The following is a 20,390-nucleotide window of genomic DNA, read 5'->3' as shown; positions in this document are numbered from 1 at the left end:
TGTGATGCTTGCATCTGAATTTGAATTCTGGTCTAACACGGAATAAATGGGATAAAAGTAAGAAAAAAGAATATCAATGTATTTAAAAAAAAAAAGGGGGGGGGGGGGGGGGAAGACTGTCCAGCGGTGAGGTGTCTATTGTGCTGTGGAACTTTCTCCAAACAATACAAGAAAAGCCCAATATCTTGGAACATAAAAAATTTAATTGGACATTTAAATTTAGACTGGAAAATACACTGTATCGAACTGTACAACTTTAGGGCCAAGGGTGTGTAAAATGACTTAAGTCTTTTCCACCTCTGAACTTTATGAAATACAACCATGCTATTTTTCTGTTAAAATAATTAGCAGTGGAATAATTGAAGTTGACAATTAAATAGCTATCATTTGGTTTAAAAGTTAACCCTCCACAAGTAACGAATTCAAACCTCTTCTAGCTATTTCTCTAGTGCAGACCAGGTCTCAGAGTCCTCTTATGATTAATCCCAAAATGTTACTAGTTACAATCCTAGTGCCCAATCCTGTACATCTCTTACTAGCACAATTAGTTACACTGTCTTCTGCAGGATTGGACCTAAAATTAAAATTCTTAAAAAAGGTCACTTACAGTTTTGTACGGATGTTTATAAAAAACATTTAACCAAAGCAAAACGTTAAACTTTAGTACTTACCAATGCCATGGGCTTTTAGAGCTTCTTCAACCTAAATTAATGAGAGAAAAACCGATTTAATGTTTTCTTAGAAACTTTACATTGTCAAAGAGATGGACAGTCACTATTTATATAATAAACTAATTAGATTAAGGGTTACACAAAAGATGATTATTCAAAATGTACAAGGCAATTTTTCTCCGATGGATGGATATCAGGGTGAATAAAAATCATTTTTTTCAAAATCATAAACATTGTATTTTTTTAAATTAAATACAGGTTTAAAAAATAAACCTATTTAAAATTGACAACCTAGGTTAATGCCTAGACTTAAATCTATTACAATCACTGAAATTAAATACAAAAATAATATTAAGCAATACGTATTTGCTACCAAGTTCTAAAGAAATCCAGAGCACTGAACTACTGGAAGTCACTAGCTGAGCAGCGCGAACCAGAGTCTGTTGCAATGCTACGACAGCTTTTAAGAGTAGGAGCCTCTTCTGCAGTTAGAGAATATTTTCTTCGTTTCTGTTTATTCAATTAGCTCAGGCAAATGACTAGCTCATTCAAAGTTAAGAAACCATTTGGGAATTGAAAAAGAAGGGGAGCTTTTCCACTCCCAATCTATGAATAAAAACTAGGTGCGAGAGGATGAGATGTACAAGTTCCAAAATTCTGAACGAGACACAGACCAGAAATGATCAGTTCAAATCACTAAGTACAGATAATACCTCTTTTTGTTTACTAAAACAATTAGTTTAAAATGCAAAACATGTTTTGATAAACTTTTTAATCATTTTTCTTATGTATCCAGCACATTTAAGATAATTAAATTTTTTAAAATGCTGGTTTTGTGCCTTTTTAATTAAACTTGCACTTCAACCCAAATAGAGCTTGACACCAATTACAAGTATAAATTAATCATCTAGTAAATCAAAAATGCATAATTCACCATTTTTGAACATAATAAAAATGTAAAAATTAAAGACTCTATATACATATTTTTATTTAGATAGTGTATCCTCTTGGTTAGCAAAGAGAAGCACTAAGTTTAGGGTAAAGGCTGTATTTAGTTGCAAATCAACATTTCAGTGGTTAGCAATTAATTAGAATCAAGTTGCTTTAGGAAAATAGCTAAAAAGTACAAATGCAAAACACAATTAAAATTGATTTTTAAATCAATGGTTCCTGCTTGCTGATTTAAATCATGAGTAAAAGTCAATTATTTACATTGTTCTGATTTAAATCAATCCACTGTTTCCTATTATATTAGACTCATTATTTAGATTAATAAATATCTGCATCTGTATTTGATCTTGCCTTATGCCCCTTATTGACTAGAGCATAAAGCTCTGAAACATATTTTGGGATAGATTTATAAAGGGAACTTGGGCACCTAAATCCAATATTTAGGTAATAACGGCATTCACAAAACCATAGCTCAGCTGCTGCCTAACGCTGCATGTGCCTAACCCCCTTAAATACCTAAATTTCTGCTAATGGGTATGCACAAAGCCGTTTAAGTCCAGATGCCATCCCAGAGCCCTTGCTCATACCTAAGCCCTGGCAGGATTCCCAAACTAGGTGCTCCCCCCTACAGGACCTGATAATACGAGTGCCCTAACCAACAGGCTATAATGGGTGGGTCGGTCTCTCTCTCTCTCTCTTTCCTCCCTCTCTCCCTCCTCCTCCTCCTTTCCCCCCCCCCCCCCCCCCCCCCGCCACACACACAAGAAAGGACTGACCTGGCTTAGGTGACTAACTTCAGGGAAGAGTTCACAGCTGAGAATCCCAAATGGAGATAGACACCTAAGGCCCAGATCAATGGGAGTTAGGTGCTTAAGTACCACTGTGAATCTGGGCCCTAAGTCCTGCCCTTTTTCCATCTGCATTTCACTCCTGGCTAGCTTAGATGGCACCCTGCTCAACTTTCTGATTTCTGAGAATCCCATTCTTAGATGCCAAAGCTCCCATGCTTTGTATAGGGAGTGTTAAGCACCTAACTTGAGGCTGTGAATTCCACTGGTTGGGTACCTAGGAGAGTTGCAATGTTTAAATCCCCCGTTGCTCTTACTAACCGAGACAGCAATACACAGCTAGATCAACATGAACCTTTTTAAACATCATTGTTATACAGAAAAGTTCTGCTTTACTGTACATGACAGAAATAGTAAAGCAAGAAAATTCTAAACAAAAAGTTAGATGCTTTGCTAATTTTACACATTTTAGAACATTTAATACTTTAAAAAGAGAAAATAGTGATTACAATCCTACACATCATCACTGTTTAATGTAACTATCTACAAAATCTGACACACACACACACACACACACACACACATACTAATCTTACCGTCTTGTGTTTGAATCCAAGGAAATGAGTCTGCAAGTTTAATGCAGAAGCACATGAGATTTTGCAAATCTAGGTTAAAAAGAAGATTCATAATTATTTCTACAGTATTATGCAAGCAAACAGAAAAAATACTATAATTCTGAAAAATATCATTGATATTTCAAACTAATCCAAATCTCCCTATTTAATAAACTCCAGTTATACACCCTGAGGTTGTACAGATTGATTTCTGATGAAACACAAGTCCTCTAAAGCCAGACTGAACAGCAGCCAACACTCTATTCACTGGGTTCCAAAGAGGATGATCAAAGTACTGTCTTTCATTTAAAAGTCCCTCTCCATAGCATAAAATGGTTTCAGGTTCGCCCAAACCCTTCAAATACATTCAACTGCATTGTACCAGAGGGGAGGCCATCTCTCAATCTCATTAAAAGAGGTATGGAAAGGTGATCTTCAAAAAGATTTTTGGATATAAAACCCAAGCTCTAAAGAAATTTGAAAACTTTGACCAGGAAGTGTTCTCTCTCTTGTCTCCTGTTGTGCAAGAAGTGTGATTCACATCAACACTTCATTGAAGGGACTACAAAACTGAAGAGAAAGCAATAGATATAAAATGAAATGGGCTGAAAGAAATGTTTTCCTCCATACACCCCTTGAAAGGTACCCAGGATGAGTGAGTCCTTTAAGCAAATGTAGACCTCCTAAGGTTTGTATACTCACATTGGGCAGGGAATGAGCAGGGTACTTAAAAGCTGAGGTCACCATCTGCTTAAGGCATTCACTATACATACATTTCATGCTCTATCAGTGCCTTTCTCATCCCTTCCATGTGCCCTAGCACCCTGTACCTCCAACCTCACACTGCCAGACTTTCCATATCCCCTATGACTCCCTGTACTCCCAGTGCCTGCATCCTCCCTCATACCCCACAAGTCTCCATAGGCTCCCCTCAGTCCCCAATGAGCTTGCATACACTTGTTAGAGACTAGCAAGCCTAATGAGTTTTGACAGGTAACCACATTTACAGGAAGGGAGAAACGCTTCACACCCCCTGCATCCCAACCACTCCCTCTATGCCTCCCCAAACAACCTGGTTCCACCCAAGTTCCCTCAGCAACTCAGCTCCTCTTTGTGCCCGCAAACAGCCAGCTTCCTCCCCCCCCCCCCCCCCCGCATCCAACATCCATGCTCTCCTCAGTAACAACAATTAAACACACCAGTTCTCTCCCTTACACCCAACAAACTTTAGTAGACGCATCAGACTCTGACAAATTTATGTAGGCTCATTTGTGGAAAGATGAGCCAAATGAGATTAATCAGAGGTGGTGTACATGTGTGAATAAAGGTATCCAGGAGCCTCCACTCCTCCCTCACAACTCCCCTAAACATCCCAGTTCCTCCCAACATACACACAAACCTCAGTAAGGTAGTCAGGTTCAAAAGCCAAGGTACATTTGTCAGGCACCAATGAGCCTACTAAATGAGGTTCCTCAGGAGAGATACATAGAGCATAGATGTTTCCCTCCAACATATCTGTTTCCCCATATTCCCTGACTTAACCCTGCTTCCCTTCTAAGCAAAATAGCCCCCACTATGCAAAGGCCTCATCTGTGTTCAAATTTGAAGAGATTAAATTTAAAGAAACAAGATCTCCACTTAGCAGGGGCTTTGCTTCGGGGGGAGTGTAGAGTGCATATTCTCTGCACAACTACCTCCTGTTTTACCCATGTCCCTTCCTAACCAAGGAACTCTCCCCTCCAAACTCACACAACACCCAGTTCCCCCACTCCATGCCCAACATCCCAGCATTCCAATCTAAATACTCTGGGGGTGGGGTATGGTGACCATTTCCCCCCACTTCTCTGTATAGTCTTCTGGAGGATAGTTGGCTTGTTTGGCACATCACCCATCTCTTTTCTCCAGGGGCCTGCCAAGGAGGATTTGCTGTTCTGTGAAATCCTTCTGGGAGCGAGGACCTTCAAAGGAAGAGCCTTTTCCCCACCCAGCAAAGCCCGTACCTGCAGCCAGAGTGGGAAGCTGGGCTATGGTGCTGCCTTTTATAGGTAGCACCAATGATCCTCTACTCCCCCCAGAGTTAGTACTTCCCTCTACTGGAGAGTCCTCACAATGCACAGACAAAAGAGTTTCTCTCTGATGCTCTGCCTAACACCCCCACCATCTGCCTAATGCCCTGAATACTTCTGCTGCCCTCACTAAATGTGCTTCATACTCACAATATCCTGCTGCCTCTCAACACTGATACTGACTTCTGTTTATTAAGTCTCCCTCTCTCTCTGTTCCTACTTCCCCTCACCTCCACTGCCCCCTACTTGCCTAATCCCTTTGCCCAAAAGCAGTCTCTTTTCCCTCCCACTCACTCACCTGGTGTCCATCACAGCCTCTGCCACACAAGCACTATTTTTCACACTCCGCCACAATTCCTTCACTACCTTCTGTCATCCAAAGCACTTCAGCTGCTTTATCATTCATTTCTGCTGCACCTCCCTTCTACCCCCATCCACAAATCCACCGGCCACCACACATTCTGCCTCATCCTCTTCCGCAAGCCCTGGGTCACTTTTGTGTGCCCAGCTTCCATCTCCCCTTTTTCACTCCCACTCCACATGAACACAACAGATTCTTGCTGCCGCCTTTCCTCATGTACCTTATGACTTCCATCCCTTCATGTCACACCCCCCCAATCATTTCTCTCTTATATTCCCCATACATACCCAGTCCCCTCTATTGTGCCTCAATAGCCCCAGGCTCCTCCTAGCCCCCCAAAATTCTATAGCCTCATCACCATCATGCCTTTCTGCTCTTTTTATAAATACAGGCTTTAAGAAGATTGCAGACTATCTTATAAAGAGCTTACAATCTAAAACAGACAGGACAGATAAAAGATGGAAGTGGAAATCAGGTGGCACTAGTTCAGTGACAGAACTGAGAATACTACTCAGGTCTCCTAACTCCCAGTCTACTGTCCTACGCAACACACCTTTCAAGAAACACTACAACGGGTATTATGGAATAACCTATTCATAAAGAAAATTCCTTTCTAACTTCCATCAGTTAGAGGCTGACATAGACCCTGATGCATGAGGGTTTATATCCATTTCAAACTATATTTTCTGGGGGGGGAAGGGGAGGGCACTAAGCATTTAATACTGTTTTAAGGACTTTAAACAGTCTGCAGTATATGTAACCAGAATTCTTAAAAATGGAGAATGGTCTAGGACTAGGAAGTTTATGCACATAGATATACACTAGCTCTACATTTCCTGACATCTGTATGTTGGTGGCACGTTAATTACATCAGCACTTGGAGAACACTGCCAGAGGCACCTTCAAAATCCTAAAATGGACAGACACATGGATGGTCTTCTCTATCCTGACTGTCCAATTAAGAATTTGTACGATGCACTGTACCTCAAAGTAGTACCCTGTAACTCCCATATTCATCATTTGAATATGGTTGTGATATTTCATACAAAGCATGCCTTGCATGAAAGGTATATGCCGAAATTCATTGTTCTGTAAAATTATGTGTATATTCATTGTATATGAAATTATAATATTCTGCTATATGATTGACATTGAAATATGTTGTGTGTCTGGGAGTCGCCCAGAGCTAACTCTCCAGAGGCAACAAAGGAGGTGACCCATACACAGCTGCGTGTTAAGCGACCATCACAAGCCATTGACCAGCAGGGGAATTGTAAACAAGAAATGTACAATTCTATACAAAACAGTTGCGCAGGCACCACAAAATGGGGATTGACTATAACTCAGCAAGGCCCACCAGGACATGTCTGGGCCAGTATCTTCCCTGGGACATGAATTGAGAGTATAAAATAAGGGACAGTGGCATCATGAGACCACCTCTCTCTTTCCCCACCTATGCTGAAGACAACGAGAATGCTGGGAAGATAAAAACTTTGAACTGAGGAGACTGGTACCAGGCTGAGAAGGCAATTCAGCTGTGTATTAAGAACTGTAACCTGCATTCAACATGCAATAGGGTGAGAAAAGCTGTTTGATTCAAATCTTGCTCAGTCTGAAAATCTAGGATTTAGAATGCATGTTTACTTGTTATTTTCTTAGGTAACTACCACTTATAATCATTTAAAATTTATCTTCTTTCTGTAGTTAAGAAACTTATTTTAATATTTTATCCTTACCAGTGAATTTGTCTAAAGTGCTTGGGGAATCTGCTCAGATTACAAAGACTGATGCATGTCCACCAACCTTCAACGAAGCAGGCTTTCTGGAAATCTAAGTACACTATGCCCACTGGATCCCCCTTGTCCACATGTTTGTTGACCCCTTCAAAGAATTCTAATAGATTAGTAAGACACGATTTCCCTTTACAGAAACCATGTTGACTATTGCTCAACAGTTTATGTTTTTCTATGTGTCGGACAATTTTATTCTTAACTATTGTTTCGACTAATTTGCCCGGTACCGACGTTAGACTTACCGGTCTGTAATTGCCGGGATCACCTCTAGAGCCCTTTTTAAATATTGGCGTTACATTAGCTAACTTCCAGTCATTGGGTACAGAAGCTGATTTAAAGGACAAGTTACAAACCTTAGTTAACAGTTCCGCAACTTCACATTTGAGTTCTTTCAGAACTCTTGGGTGAATGCCATCTGGTCCTGGTGACTTGTTAATGTTACGTTTATCAATTAATTCCAAAATCTCCTCTCGTGACACTTCAATCCGTGACAGTTCCTCAGATTTGTCACCTACAAAAGCCAGCTCAGGTTTGGGAATCTCCCTAACATCCTCAGCCGTGAAGACTTTATCGTCTTTAAGCGCTCCTTTTGTATCTCGATCATCAAGGGGCCCCACTGGTTATTTAGCAGGCTTCCTACTTCTGATGTACTTAAAAAACATTTTATTACCTTTGGAGTTTTTGGCTAGCCGTTCTTCAAACTCCTCTTTGGCTTTTCTTATTACATTCTTGCACTTAATTTGGCAGCGTTTATGCTCCTTTCTATTTGCCTCACTAGGATTTGACTTCCACTTTTTAAAGGAAGTCTTTTTATCTCTCACTGCTTCTTTTACATGGTTGTTAAGCCACGGTGGCTCTTTAGTTCTTTTACTGTGTTTCTTAATTTGGGGTATACATTGAAGTTGGGCCTCTATTATGGTGTCTTTAAAAAGCGCCCATGCAGCTTGCAGGGATTTCACTTTAGTCACTGTACCGTTTAACTAAACCCCTCATTTTTGCATAGTTCCCCCTTTTGAAATTAAATGCCACAGTGTTGGGCTGTTGAGATGGTCTTCCCACCACAGGGATGTTGAACGCTATTGTATTATGGTCACTATTTCCAAGCGGTCCTGCTATAGTTACCTCTTGGACCAGCTCCTGCGTTCCACTCAGGACTAAATCTAGAGTTGCCTCTCCCCTTCTGGGTTCCCGTACCAGCTGCTCCATGAAGCAGTCATTTAAAGTATCGAGAAATTTTATCTCTGCATTTCGTTCTGTAGTGAAATGTTCCCAGTCAATATGGGGATAATTGAAATCCCCCACTATTATTGAGTTCTTATTGACCAGTCCACACAAGAGATCCACTTCCTGGACACTACAGTGCAAATAAGCAATGGTCACATAAACACCAGCCTATACCAGAAACCTACTGACCGCTATACTTACCTACATGCCTCCAGCTTTCATCCAGACCTCATCACGTGATCCACTGTCTACAGCCAAGCTCTAAGATACAACTGCATTTGCTCCAATCCCTCAGACAGAGACAAACACCTATAGGATCTCTATCAAGCATTCTTAAAACTACAATACCCACCTGCTGAAGTGAAGAAACAGATTGACAGAGCCAGAAGAGTACCCAGAAGTCACCTACTCCAGGACAGGCCCAACAAAGAAAGTAACAGAACACCACTAGCCGTCACCTTCAGCCCCCAACTAAAACCTCTCCAGCGCATCATCAAGGATCTACAACCTATTCTGAAGGACGATCCCTCACTCTCACAGACCTTGGGAGACAGGCCAGTCCTCGCTTACAGACATCCCCCCAACCTGAAGCAAATACTCACCAGAAACTACACACCACACAACAAAAACACTAACCCAGGAACCTATCCTTGCAACAAACCTTGTTGCCAACTCTGTCCACATATCTATTCAAGGGACACCATCATAGGACCTAATCACATCAGCCACACCATCAGGGGCTCATTCACCTGCACATCTATCAATGTGATATAAGCCATCACGTGCCAGCAATGCCCCTCTGCCATGTACATTGACCAAACAGGACAGTCTCTATGCAAAAGAATAAATGGACGCAAATCTGACATCAGGAATTATAACATTCAAAAATCAGTCGGAGAACACTTCAACCTCCCTGGACACTCAATTACAGACTTAAAAGTGGCAATTCTTCAACAAAAAAACTTCAAAAACAGACTCCAACGAGAAACTGCAGAACTGGAATTAATTTGCAAACTGGACACCATCAGATTAGGCCTGAATAAAGACTGGGAGTGGATGGGTCATTACACAAACTAAAAACTATTTCCCCATGCTAATTTTTCCCCCTACTATTACTCACACCTTCTTGTCAACTGTTTGAAATGGGCCACCCTGATTACCACTACAAAAGTGATTTTTCCTCCTGCTGATAATAGCCCACTTTAATTGAATTGGTAAGGCAACCCCCATCTTTTCATGTTCTCTGTATATATATATCTTCCTACTGTATTTTCCACTCTATGCATCTGATGAAGTAGGTTTTAACCCACGAAAGCTTATGCCCAAATAAATGTTAGTCTCTACGTTGCCACAAGTACTCCTCGTTGTTTTTGCTGATACAGACTAACACGGCTACCACTCTGAAACTAGTTTTCAATGGTTTCCCCAAACTCTTTGATTTTGTTCCTACTCTCAAACGTTTCAACAATGGATAAAATTATACTTTGTCAAAGGCCCTTAATAATATGAAGTACTCACATTGCAGTAGAAAGGATGCTGATGCTGCTTCTTCTCTTTCTTTACCTCAGGTTCGGTGTCCATGTTTGAGGTTGAAAAGAGATGAAAAGCACTAGGAAAGCTACAAAAATATTTATGAAGTATTACTTTAGTTGAATGCAAGACACAAGATTTCTGGTTTAATCTGTTAACTTGTTATAGTAGCTAGGTGTATGCATATTTTAAATGTTTGGGTTTTGTGTGGTTTCTTTTCAGTAACCTGGAAGTTTAGCTTTGAATTTCCAGGCTAATTATTGTGTTTTGAGAACATTAGCGTTTCATTAAGAGCAGGCCCCAAATGGGGAAGGGGGGCGGAGTGGCACTCTCCCAAGCCCTACCCACCAGGCATAAAAATACACATCTAAACTATAATCACATGCTCTGCCACTGTTCTCAGGTTTTATCTTTTCAGATACATGTATGGACAAAGCCAGATTAAGGCACAGATATAACAGCCATGTGTTTAGGAGCCCAGCTTCCAGAGACACATGATATCAGAATCTAAGATTACATTTTAAAAAACATTTCTGGTTCTTACAGTTGTGAAGAAAAGCCTGAAAATCTGAAACATATTTAACCAATGCAGACTATTTACCAGACTGTGCAAACAGTCTCCAGCAGAGAGCAGAGCAACAGCCAGTAAGGAAGCTACCTGGCCTCCATATGTCTACAGAGTATTTTGGAGCAAATCTCCCAGCTTGGGTCAACAGACTTAAGCTAGCGGGGCTAACACTATTATTCCAAAAATAGCTGTATAGACAGCACTGTGAATTCGTGGTTATGGCTCTGAAGCCTAGGGCAGAGGATGGTCTTCAGAGCCAGAGTTCCAGCCTGAGCCACAACTTCACAATGTTGTCTATACAACTATTTTTAGAGCACAACCACGAATCCCGCTAGCCTTAATGTATCATCCTGGGCTGGGAGGCTTGCTCCAAAATACTGCACACATACCCACATCCACTATCAGCAGGGCTTTGGAGCGGAGTCCGGAGCTGGAGCGCGGAGCAGCTCCAGAGCAGTGGAGCTGCAGGTTTTTGCCTGGAGCTGGAGCGGAGCCAGAGCACAGCTCCAAAGCCCTGACTATCAGAGCACACCAGGTCATATTATTGTCAGTTACTATCCCAACCACTGCTGTCCCTACCACTAGGGACACCTGGGAAGACAAGAAGGGCCTGAGCCACCTCAGCTACCTTCTCCAAGAAGCTAGGTGTGATGCACTGTGCCTCAAGATAGCACATTCTAATCCCAATATTCATCATTTGTATATGGCTATATTTCATATAAAGCATGCCTGGTCATTGTTCTGTCAAACTATATATCAGGGTGGATACAAATCAATGATTTTTTTTTTTAACATTTTTTTTAATTTAAAGCGGATTTTTTGATTAAATGCTTTTTGAGGGAAAAACCTATCTAAAGATAGTTTTAATTAAGATACATTATAGCTCAAAGATATCTCATCATGGAATAGGGATTATAAATTCTAATTCTATAATATGAGACAATATATTCATGTAATGTTTAAGAAAAGTTTTGTAAATGAGTTCCAATAGTTCATGGATTAGGGACCCAATTTTATGGGGTTCCAGGGGCTTTTGTATAGATTATTTTGGTTAATCTTTCTATCTATCCGATGGGACTCAGTGCTCAGTCTAGAAGATACCATCAGAGATGCTTAGTTTTGCAGTTCTCGATAACATGCTTGTTAACAGCAAAACTGTTTTTAAATAAATAAATAAATAATACATAGAGGTGAGAAATAACAGACCTCAACCCTATTGTCCCTCTGCAAATTTTTGTACACAGAGTCAATCCCTTACCTCTCTCTAAAAGTGCAAAATTTCAAAAAGTTCAATGAATAGAAGATTGTTGGTGGCGGAACAGATCTGGACAAGGAGAAGAAGTCTGGAGATAAATGTGAGAAGGGACAGGCAGTAGAAACAAAAATGAAACTGTTTGAGCAGCATATTCCAGAAGTCTTGAGGTCTCTCTCAGCGTAGCTTTCATTGATTTGAGATCTACCATATCATTCTCTCACTAGAAGGGAAAACCTATAATGGCAGCGGGCCGTAAAAGAGACCCAGTTTGGGAATATTTTAATGAAGTTCCTCTACCTGTGGGGAAGACAGGCATGCATACAAAATGCAAACAGTGCAACAAAGCAATGCAAGGCCTGGTTGCTTGAATGAAACAACATCATGAGAAGTGTTCCTTCTCAGGAGGAAGCTATGTTGAAGATGATGAAAGGAACATGTCTGAACATGCAGGATCTTCAGATGGTAAACTCTTCTATTTCATACTTCTGTCTTAAGGACTGCCTGTCTTACTTCTGGACTATTCCTGAATTCTCATGTATGAGAAAAAAATATAGTTGTTACTCTATGGTACTATCATTTTAGATACAGTTATGATAAAAAATAAATAGCTGAACTAGGCAGATCTTCCTTTTACAATTTCACCTTTAAAGTAGTACTGAGTGTCAGTGAATGCAATGAGTAATACTAAATGAGCAGTATGGTAATAATAATTAAATAACTGCATTGACTTATTTTGTTTAGGAGAATCCATCCTCAACATACAGGATTCTGAAGACTATTCACCTTCAAGATCTCCATCATTTTCTAGAGGGTCAGTGTTATCTGCCAATGATAGTGTTTCAGTCACATCATGTATGTCACATAGCCACAGTATATCACCTGTAGCAAAAAGAAAAAAAAATCTCCATCATCTAGAAACAACCATAAATAAGTTTGTGATAAGAACCAGCAGATTACAAAAAGAGGACTGATGAAAAAATTGCCTGTTTTGTTTATGCTACAAACTCTCCTTTCTGTATGATTGAGAACCCACATTTCATTAACAGGATTCAGTCATTAACATCAGGATACAGTCCATCCAACAGAGCAGATGTCGCAGGCAAATTACTGGATAAAGTGTATGAGAGAGAAATTGAGCAGTGTGCAGAAGGTATAGAGGGTAAAATTGTTAACCTGAGTCTTGATGGGTGGAGCAATGTCTACAATGATCCTGTTGTATGTGCTTGTGAGACAACAGAAAAAGGGAAGGCTTCCTTACAGAAACAATTGATACATCAGGAAATGCACACAGCAGAATACTTACAAGAAGTAGCAGTAAAAGCTATAACAAACTGTGAAAAAAAGTTCAAATGTCTAGTATGCAGCTTGGTCACAGACAATGCTGCAAATGTATCCAAGATGAGAAGAAATTATTTAGAAGACAGTCCCAAGCTAATAACATAAGGTTGCAGTGCTCATTTAATACACCTCTTTCCAGAAATAAAGGCTAATGTTGTTGAAATTGCAAAATACTTCCGTAACAACCACTTTGCAGCAGCTGCTCTGAAAAAAGTGGGAGGAACCAAGCTAACTCTCCCACAAGACGTGCAATGGAACTCAGTAGTGGACTGTTTTGAGCACTATATCAAGAACTGGCCTAATCTGATGACAGTTTGTGAACAAAATCATAAAAAAATAGATGGTACTGTCACAGTCAAAGTTCTCAACATTGGGCTTTAGAGAAATGTTGAACACATGCTGAGTACCCTGAAGCCTATTTCTATAGCCTTGAACAAAATGCAGGGAAATAGCTGTTTTATTGCTGATGCTGTTGAAATTTGGAAGGAACCGACTGAGATCTTAAAACAAGAAATATGCAATGACAGAGTTAAATTACAAGCATTAAAAAAACAAATGGGACAAGCACTATCTCCAGCTCATTTTCTTGCAAATATTCTCAATACATAGTACCAGGGTCAAACCTTAACTGCTGAAGAAGAGGAGTTGGCTATGACATGGACATCCAGCAATCATCCCTCCGTAATGCAAACTATAATAAACTTCAGAGCTAAGGGTGAACCATTCAAGAAATATATGTTTGCTGATGATGTTTTAAAGAAAGTCACACCAGTGAACTGGTGGAAGTCACTTAAGCACTTGGATTCAGAGACTGTTGAAGTGATAATCTCACTTTTAACAGCAGTAGCTTCTTCTGCTGGTGTAAAAAGAATATTTTCATCTTTCAGACTAATTCATTCCAAATTGAGAAATTGTTTGGGACCTGAAAAAGTAGGAAAGCTTGTTTTTCTTTTCCAGACTATGAACAAACAGGAAAATGAAGGTGAAGACAACTTTAGCTGCAGAAGCCAATATTTTAAGTTTCTCATGTTGACCTGGCTGACATAGTCTATTTAATTTTTGTTGTTTTTTTTTTTAAATATTTCATTTAACTATTTTAGTTAAAAACAATTTTAACAAAAACAAACCTGATTTTAAAAAATTTGAATGTTTAACTAAATTAAAAAATGCATAAGCTTGTTTTGTTAAAATATTATGTTTGCTGTTGAAGAAAAAAAATCCAGACTACATAATGTTGTTGTTTTAATTAAATAAAACAATTTAAATGTCTGTCTGGTGATGTTCTCCTTCTAATACAGCAAGGCAAGAAAATCCTCCAAATATTAATGATTAACCTGTGGAATTGGAGATATTTATGAAGTCATTGGGAGGTGAACTATCTGTTTCAGTTACTTTTGGTAAATGAAATAACCATTCATTTTCAGATATAGCTGTAAAACTAATCTGAAAAGTTTTCAAAATAAATCACTTTTCAAATATATAGTGTGTACCTTCTAAAAATAAAACCTATATCTATCTCTGAGTTGTGAGGAATATGTATTAAGGTTATAACAACCTACAAGAATGCACTTTTATGTAGAAATCCATGATTAAATCTAGTCTTCCTGACTAATGATTTAAATAAAATCGACCCTGCTGTGTATATCGTTATTGTGTATGAAGTTATGAGATTTTGCTATATTGTTATTGAAATATGTTGTGAGTTTGGGAGATGCCCACTGCTAGCTTGCCAATGACAACTAAGGAGGTGAGCCATACCCAAACAGGCATTAAGCAACCATCATGAGCTACTGACCAGTAACAAGAATGCTGGAAAGAAAGTCTTTGAACTAAGAAAACTGGTCCCAGGCTGAGAAGGAAATTCAGCCTGTGTATTAAGAACTGTAATATGACAACAACATCCAATGGGGTGAGAAAAGCTGTTTGATTCAAATCTTGCTTAGTCTGATAAAGTTTAGAATTTAGACTGCAATTTTGCTTTTATTTCTTTCGGAACCATCTTTGTCCTATATGCCTACCACTTATAAACACTTAAAATCTATCTTTCTGTAGTTGATAAACTTATTTTAGTGTTTTACCCTTACCAGTGAGTTTGTCTAAAGTGGTTGAGATTACATTAGCTGGTACATATCCATTATCCTTTGATTAAGTGATGAATTACTGAGAAGATCCTGAGCCATGTAAGATGGTACATTTCTGGGGTGCAGGATGGTAGGGCATTTGCTGGTGTTTCCCTCTGTATAGCTCATGAGTGGCTTGCACAGCATTCATTTAACTTATCTGGGTGTATCTTGCATGCTAGTGGCTAAGTGTTAACAGCACCTGGAGAGATTTGCTACTGTCACAAGTCAAGTATTATGAGAGACAGCCCAGTCTGGAGAGTTAAGGGGGCATAGCAGTCCCAATCCAAGATTGTACCCCGAGGACCAGTCACACTAGGAGACAATGCAAACACAGGAGATGAGGAGTGGTCCCCCATTTTTCCGCTACTGCAAGGCCACACTATGAGGAATATGGATTGCCATCCCCACCCCGCTTTGATCAAGAGAAGAAGCGGTGATATTTTCATAAACGCCATCAAAGAGGCACCAATATAAGCTGTCACTCACTGCAGACTGTGCAGAACTTCCTATGACACATTTCCACCAGCAGCAGCAACGTTTAAACTGTCATCGGTCATCCGAAATAGCCACGCTGAGTGAGGCTGGTCGCCCCCTCAAAGCCCCCTCCCCCCGACATCGCTGACTAGAGGCGTTTTCAAGTGAGAGGGGAGCGCGAGACAGCGCCTTCCCCCCCCCCCGGGGCTCATCGTCTCTTCCCGCCTTAGCTACAGGGTCCGCGGGGGTCCCAGGGCAGCCGCCTCCGCTGCCTAATCGCTGCCGCGCTCCCGACTCCGAGCTCCGCGCGCGGCAGGAGGCGAGCCCGCCCCGCGCCCCGCTCTCCCCGCGGCCCCTCGGACCGGCCGGGGCGGCTTCCCCTGTTCGGAGCGCGGGCGGGGCGGGGCGGGGCGCAGTCCCCATCCCGCCCAGGCGCTGTCCTCAGCCGGCCCCAAGCGCCGTGTCTGCCGCCGCCGCGCCCCTGCCCCCCACTCACCCCGCGCCCCTGCTCCGGCTCTGGCTCTTCGGGCCGCCGCCACCGCCGCGAGAGAACGCCAGGGCGCATGCGCCTTGGCCCCTGCGTGCTGCGTGAGGGGGTCGGGTCTGGGGATGTGAGATGGAAACTCCGGACCGGAGTCTCCCGCGGGGGGAACCGGATCCTCTCCCCGCGCTGCGCCGGTTGCGGGGCTGGGCGGGTGCCCGCCTCGCCGCTCGGCTGGGACGCGGGGCGGGCCGGCTGGCCAAGCGGCGTGGCCGGTGCGCGGCGCCCGGCCCCGGGGAGCCGTGCGGCTGTTTGCGGTGACCGAGAGTCAAGGGCATTTCCTGGGGCCGCTGACAGCTGCCCCCGCCCGCAACACCTCGCTGGGGGCAGCGGTGCCCGCGGAGCCTGGCGCTGCGGGGAAACCAGCCAGCGCAGCGTCGCCAAGCCCGCCTCGCCGCGAGCTGCGCGCCCGCGGGTGGGATTCAACACACTTATCCGGCGTGTTTCTGGTGCTTTAGTTAAAGTCCTGCTCGTGGGGAGGAGAACCTCCCCTTGCCTGTTGGCAGCCCGGACTGCTCTAGCCCCAGTGGCTGCAGAGAAAACTTTGAAGATGCGAACCCCAAATGCTCACAAACCAGGCGGCAGATGAAAAGAACCCCGCATGGAGCATGGATGTTTAAAATATGATTTTTTAGCAGGTCTCATAATTTTGGGATGTCAGGTTCGTGCTTGGGGTTGGCAATACTGGTTATGAGTAACTGGAAAGGGATTGGAACGGGCACACTCCAGCAACCTGAACTATAGTGGTTGGTTACAGTGCACTCTAGTGCTAATCTATTGTTTCAGTCCTGGTGCTGGTTTTACGTTTGCTATGTCTGCATCTGATCAAAAATATATGAATGTGGTTTGGAAACTGTTAGTTTTGTTGGCATTCATTGGGCTTTTATTAGATTACAGTTTGCCGTTGGTTCTGAATTCTATATAAATAAGATTTTTGGCGCAAAATCTTTTATTTTTAAATGATTTTTGGTGCCAGTTTTTCTTTGTTATGATGTATAAAATGTTTGGGTGTTTGTCATTATTGTAATTATCGTTGCTGCAGATGTTATTATTTTCCTGCTTGTTTTTTACCTTAGCAATATCATATCTTTAAGATAAGGCCTTGTCTACACTATACAGTTTTGTCAACAAAAGTCAAGTTTTGTCGACACAACAGTGGAGGTGTACACACAACAATGGTCCTCCCACTGATGTAATTCTTTTGCTACACCAACAAAATAAAACCCCTTTGGCAAGCGGCATAGAGCTTTTTGCAACGAAGTTAGCGACACAGTGCCAGTGTAGACACTGTGTTTGCTTATGTCGCCTCCAGGAGGTGTCCCACAATGCCCATCATGACCACTCTGTTAAGCAGTTTCTACTCTGCTGCCCTGCATCCAGATACACAGATAGGCACTCCTACCCCCTTAAAGCCTTTGCCATGCCAATCTTCTCCCCTTATTGGTCCTTTTGGTCAGGTGCCAACCAGGTTATCTGAGCTTCTTAACCCTTTACAGGTAAAGGAGGGATTTTATGCTACCCTTAGCTGTATGTTTATGACACAGTGCCTATCCAACTGTAGGAACTTTGACACCTACAAGCTGATTGCTCATGGCATGGATGAGAAGGGACATGAAAGGGATGCAGCAGTGCCGTGCTAAGATCACAGAGCTGAGGCAGGTGTACCAGAAGGCAAGGGAAGCCAACCATTACTCTGGTGCAATGCCAAAAACATGCCGCTTCTACAAGGAGCTGCATGCCATTTTCAGCTATGACCCCACCTCCACTACCAAAATCCCCATGGATACTTCAGGGGGACTGAAGGCAACAGCCAGCAGAGTCAATCTCAAGGACGAAGTGGTGGACAATGAGGTCGAGTTAGAGGAGGATGTGGGACAGGTAACAGGCTCATCTGATGGCATGGCAAGCCAGGATCTCTTTTTGACTCTGGAGAGGTCTAGCCAGTCCCAACAGTCCATCTCTGGCATGCCAGAAGCAGGAGAGGGGAGCTCCATTAAGTACTCATTTTGCTTTGATACTGCATGGTTACATGAAGTAGAGGTATCCTTTATTTTGTTACATGGTGCACGTGAGACACGGGATCTACATTAACAACATTAGGTAGTGTTTGCATCTGCTTCACATTCCTCTGTGCAGCTACGCAGTGGGGGCCTAGCGGAAAAGTTTGTTAATGCACACCAAGATCTCCCAGGAATTTTCCATAGAAATCTCTAGGAAACTTTCTTGCAAATAGTCTGCAATCCTCTGCCAAAGGTTCCTTCGCAGAGCTGCTTTCTTTCTTCCCCATTTTAGGAAACTTTGCCATGCCAATCGGCAATTACTTCTGGAGGAACCAAAGCAGCACATGAGCGAGCAGCATACGGACCTGATCTGAAGCCACACACATGCAGGAGATGCGTCCTTGGATCTTCGGTTACCCTCAGTAGTGTGACTTCAGGTTTGATCACCACCACCTGTGGAAAATGGTGCTAGTATTCAGAATAATGTCCCCAGGCACTTGTATTGATCCCCTTCTCAAACCACCCAGACCCTTGGTCCAGTTTTGCAATCCCCACTCCCAGTCCCCCCAAGCCAAACTAATTGTGTTTAGTGCTCCGGCCATGCTGCATGCTTGCCAAGGGAAAGTGAGAAAGAGGTGCATAACTTTTATGATTCAAGACTGAATGCACACACAATTCTGATTCTGTATATTGTTTCTTTTGCTTCTGCAGATGTGCCCTTGAGGGCCAGCTCCTACATGCTGGTGGAGTGTCTCCATCAGATAAGGAGACGATTGAGGAGGAGTAAGGAGGACATGTTTCGTGAATTGCTGCAATCTTCAGATCAGGCCAAGAGCGATCACAGAGCATGGAGAGAGACCATAAACGAGAAACTAGAAATGGATAGCCAGGAGAGGAGCCAGACTCAGGAGCAGGTTAATAAAGCTCATGCAGGACCAAACAGAGATGCTGTGGTCCCTGATTGTGCTGCAGGCAGAACACATGTGTGCTCAACTCCTCCTACAGCCCATACAGAACTGCTTCCTTGCCCCTCTCCCCCATTCCTCTCATGTTCCCAGCCCTTCACAATACTCCTTGCACTCCATCCCTAGGGACATTTTCCATAATGACAGCTGGACTGACATGCAGCTGTGAGATCCTTGTGTCCCTTATAAGAAATGTTCATCTGTGTATTGCTGTTTAATAAATATTTTGTCTTACAAAGACAGTGATTCTTTATGTATAACCTACAGAAGTGGATGAAACAGAAATTCATACACAGTGGCAATCGGCATATTTGCAGGCTACAGTTAACACTCAGGCAGGAATTATTACAGGGGCTATCCAAGGTGGCAAGTAAACAATGCTTGGCTCAGTTCATTACAGAAAGACTAATTACTGGGGCTCATTATCAAAATGCTGCTTCATATAGCACCCCGTTCAGCCCTTCTAAAAGCCCTGGTGTCTGGCTGCTCAAAATTAGCTACCAGGCTATCCACCTAAATGATCCACCCCTGGGGAAACTTTTCCTCGTTTACTCACAAATATTATGCAGAGCACAACAGGCTGCTATGACCAAGGGAATATTTTCCTCACTAAGGTCTAATCTGCCAAAAAGGCAGTGCCAGTGACCCTTTAATCTTCCAAATGCACATTCTGTGGTCATTCTGCACCTGCTGAGCCTGTTGTTGAAGTGCTCCTTGTTGCTGTCAAGGTTTCTGGTGTATGGCGGCATGAGCCACGGGAGTAAGGGGTAGGTGGGTCTCCCAGGATCACTATGGGCATTTCCACTTCTGGTCTGGAAAGAAAGTCCCTGCATGCAGCTTTCGAGACAAGCCAGTGTTCCTGAAGATGCATGTGTCATGCACCTTCCCTGACCACCATATTGATGTCAGTGAAACGACCCTGGTGATCCACCAGCACCTGTGATGTCATAGAGAAATAGCCTTTTCTGTTGATGTACTCCGTCACAAGATGGTCTAGGCCCAAAATTGGGATATGCGTGACATTCATCGTCCCACCCTCACCAAAGGCTCTTACGTAAATTAAGTTGTCATGGGATAAGAGGGAAGATCCTTTCATGGATTGAGAACTGGTTAAAAGACAGGGAACAA

At 42.4% G+C, this 20,390-nt stretch overlaps 2 protein-coding genes across 3 annotated transcripts in view; one reads left to right on the top strand and one right to left on the bottom strand.

Annotated features, from left to right (window-relative positions):
• Window positions 1-16,318, bottom strand: part of LOC128831805 (uncharacterized) — a 68,089-nt gene extending 51,771 nt beyond the window's left edge. The window contains exons 1-4 of the mRNA XM_054018576.1: window positions 16,253-16,318; window positions 9,987-10,086; window positions 3,007-3,075; window positions 672-702 (exon numbers count right to left, since the gene is read on the bottom strand). Coding sequence (XP_053874551.1) covers window positions 672-702; window positions 3,007-3,075; window positions 9,987-10,049 — 163 coding nt within the window. The 5' untranslated portion in view covers window positions 10,050-10,086; window positions 16,253-16,318. The remainder of the gene's footprint in view (window positions 1-671; window positions 703-3,006; window positions 3,076-9,986; window positions 10,087-16,252) is intronic.
• Window positions 16,319-16,981: 663 nt separating this feature from the next.
• On the top strand, window positions 16,982-19,469 carry LOC128831807 (uncharacterized). Of its 2 annotated transcripts, none has more exons than XR_008443853.1 (3): window positions 16,982-17,043; window positions 18,590-18,734; window positions 19,009-19,469. XR_008443853.1 is itself a non-coding variant. In XM_054018578.1 (3 exons), exons 1-3 carry the CDS (start codon window positions 17,888-17,890, stop codon window positions 19,386-19,388), a joined length of 813 nt encoding a protein of 270 aa, XP_053874553.1. In that variant the 5' UTR covers window positions 17,055-17,887; the 3' UTR covers window positions 19,389-19,469. The 2 variants fall into 2 exon arrangements, 1 of the variants encoding a protein (XP_053874553.1); XM_054018578.1 differs by lacking the exon at window positions 16,982-17,043 and adding an exon at window positions 17,055-18,175.
• Window positions 19,470-20,390: the final 921 nt, after the last annotated feature.

The sequence above is a fragment of the Malaclemys terrapin genome, chromosome 2 (genome assembly GCF_027887155.1).
Source record: "Malaclemys terrapin pileata isolate rMalTer1 chromosome 2, rMalTer1.hap1, whole genome shotgun sequence".
NCBI classification, from domain to species: Eukaryota; Metazoa; Chordata; order Testudines; family Emydidae; genus Malaclemys; species Malaclemys terrapin.
This window is presented reverse-complemented; position numbering and strand designations above follow the sequence as displayed.

Excerpts from the sequence above, each read along its gene's own strand:
- LOC128831807 (XM_054018578.1), top strand. The coding sequence starts at position 17,888 with ATGGCATGGATGAGAAGGGACATGAAAGGGATGCAGCAGTGCCGTGCT. Across the intron at positions 18,176-18,589 it reads TAGAGGAGGATGTGGGACAG|GAAACTTTGCCATGCCAATC; the intron begins GTAACAGGCTCA and ends TCCCCATTTTAG. Across the intron at positions 18,735-19,008 it reads CCTCAGTAGTGTGACTTCAG|ATGTGCCCTTGAGGGCCAGC; the intron begins GTTTGATCACCA and ends TTGCTTCTGCAG.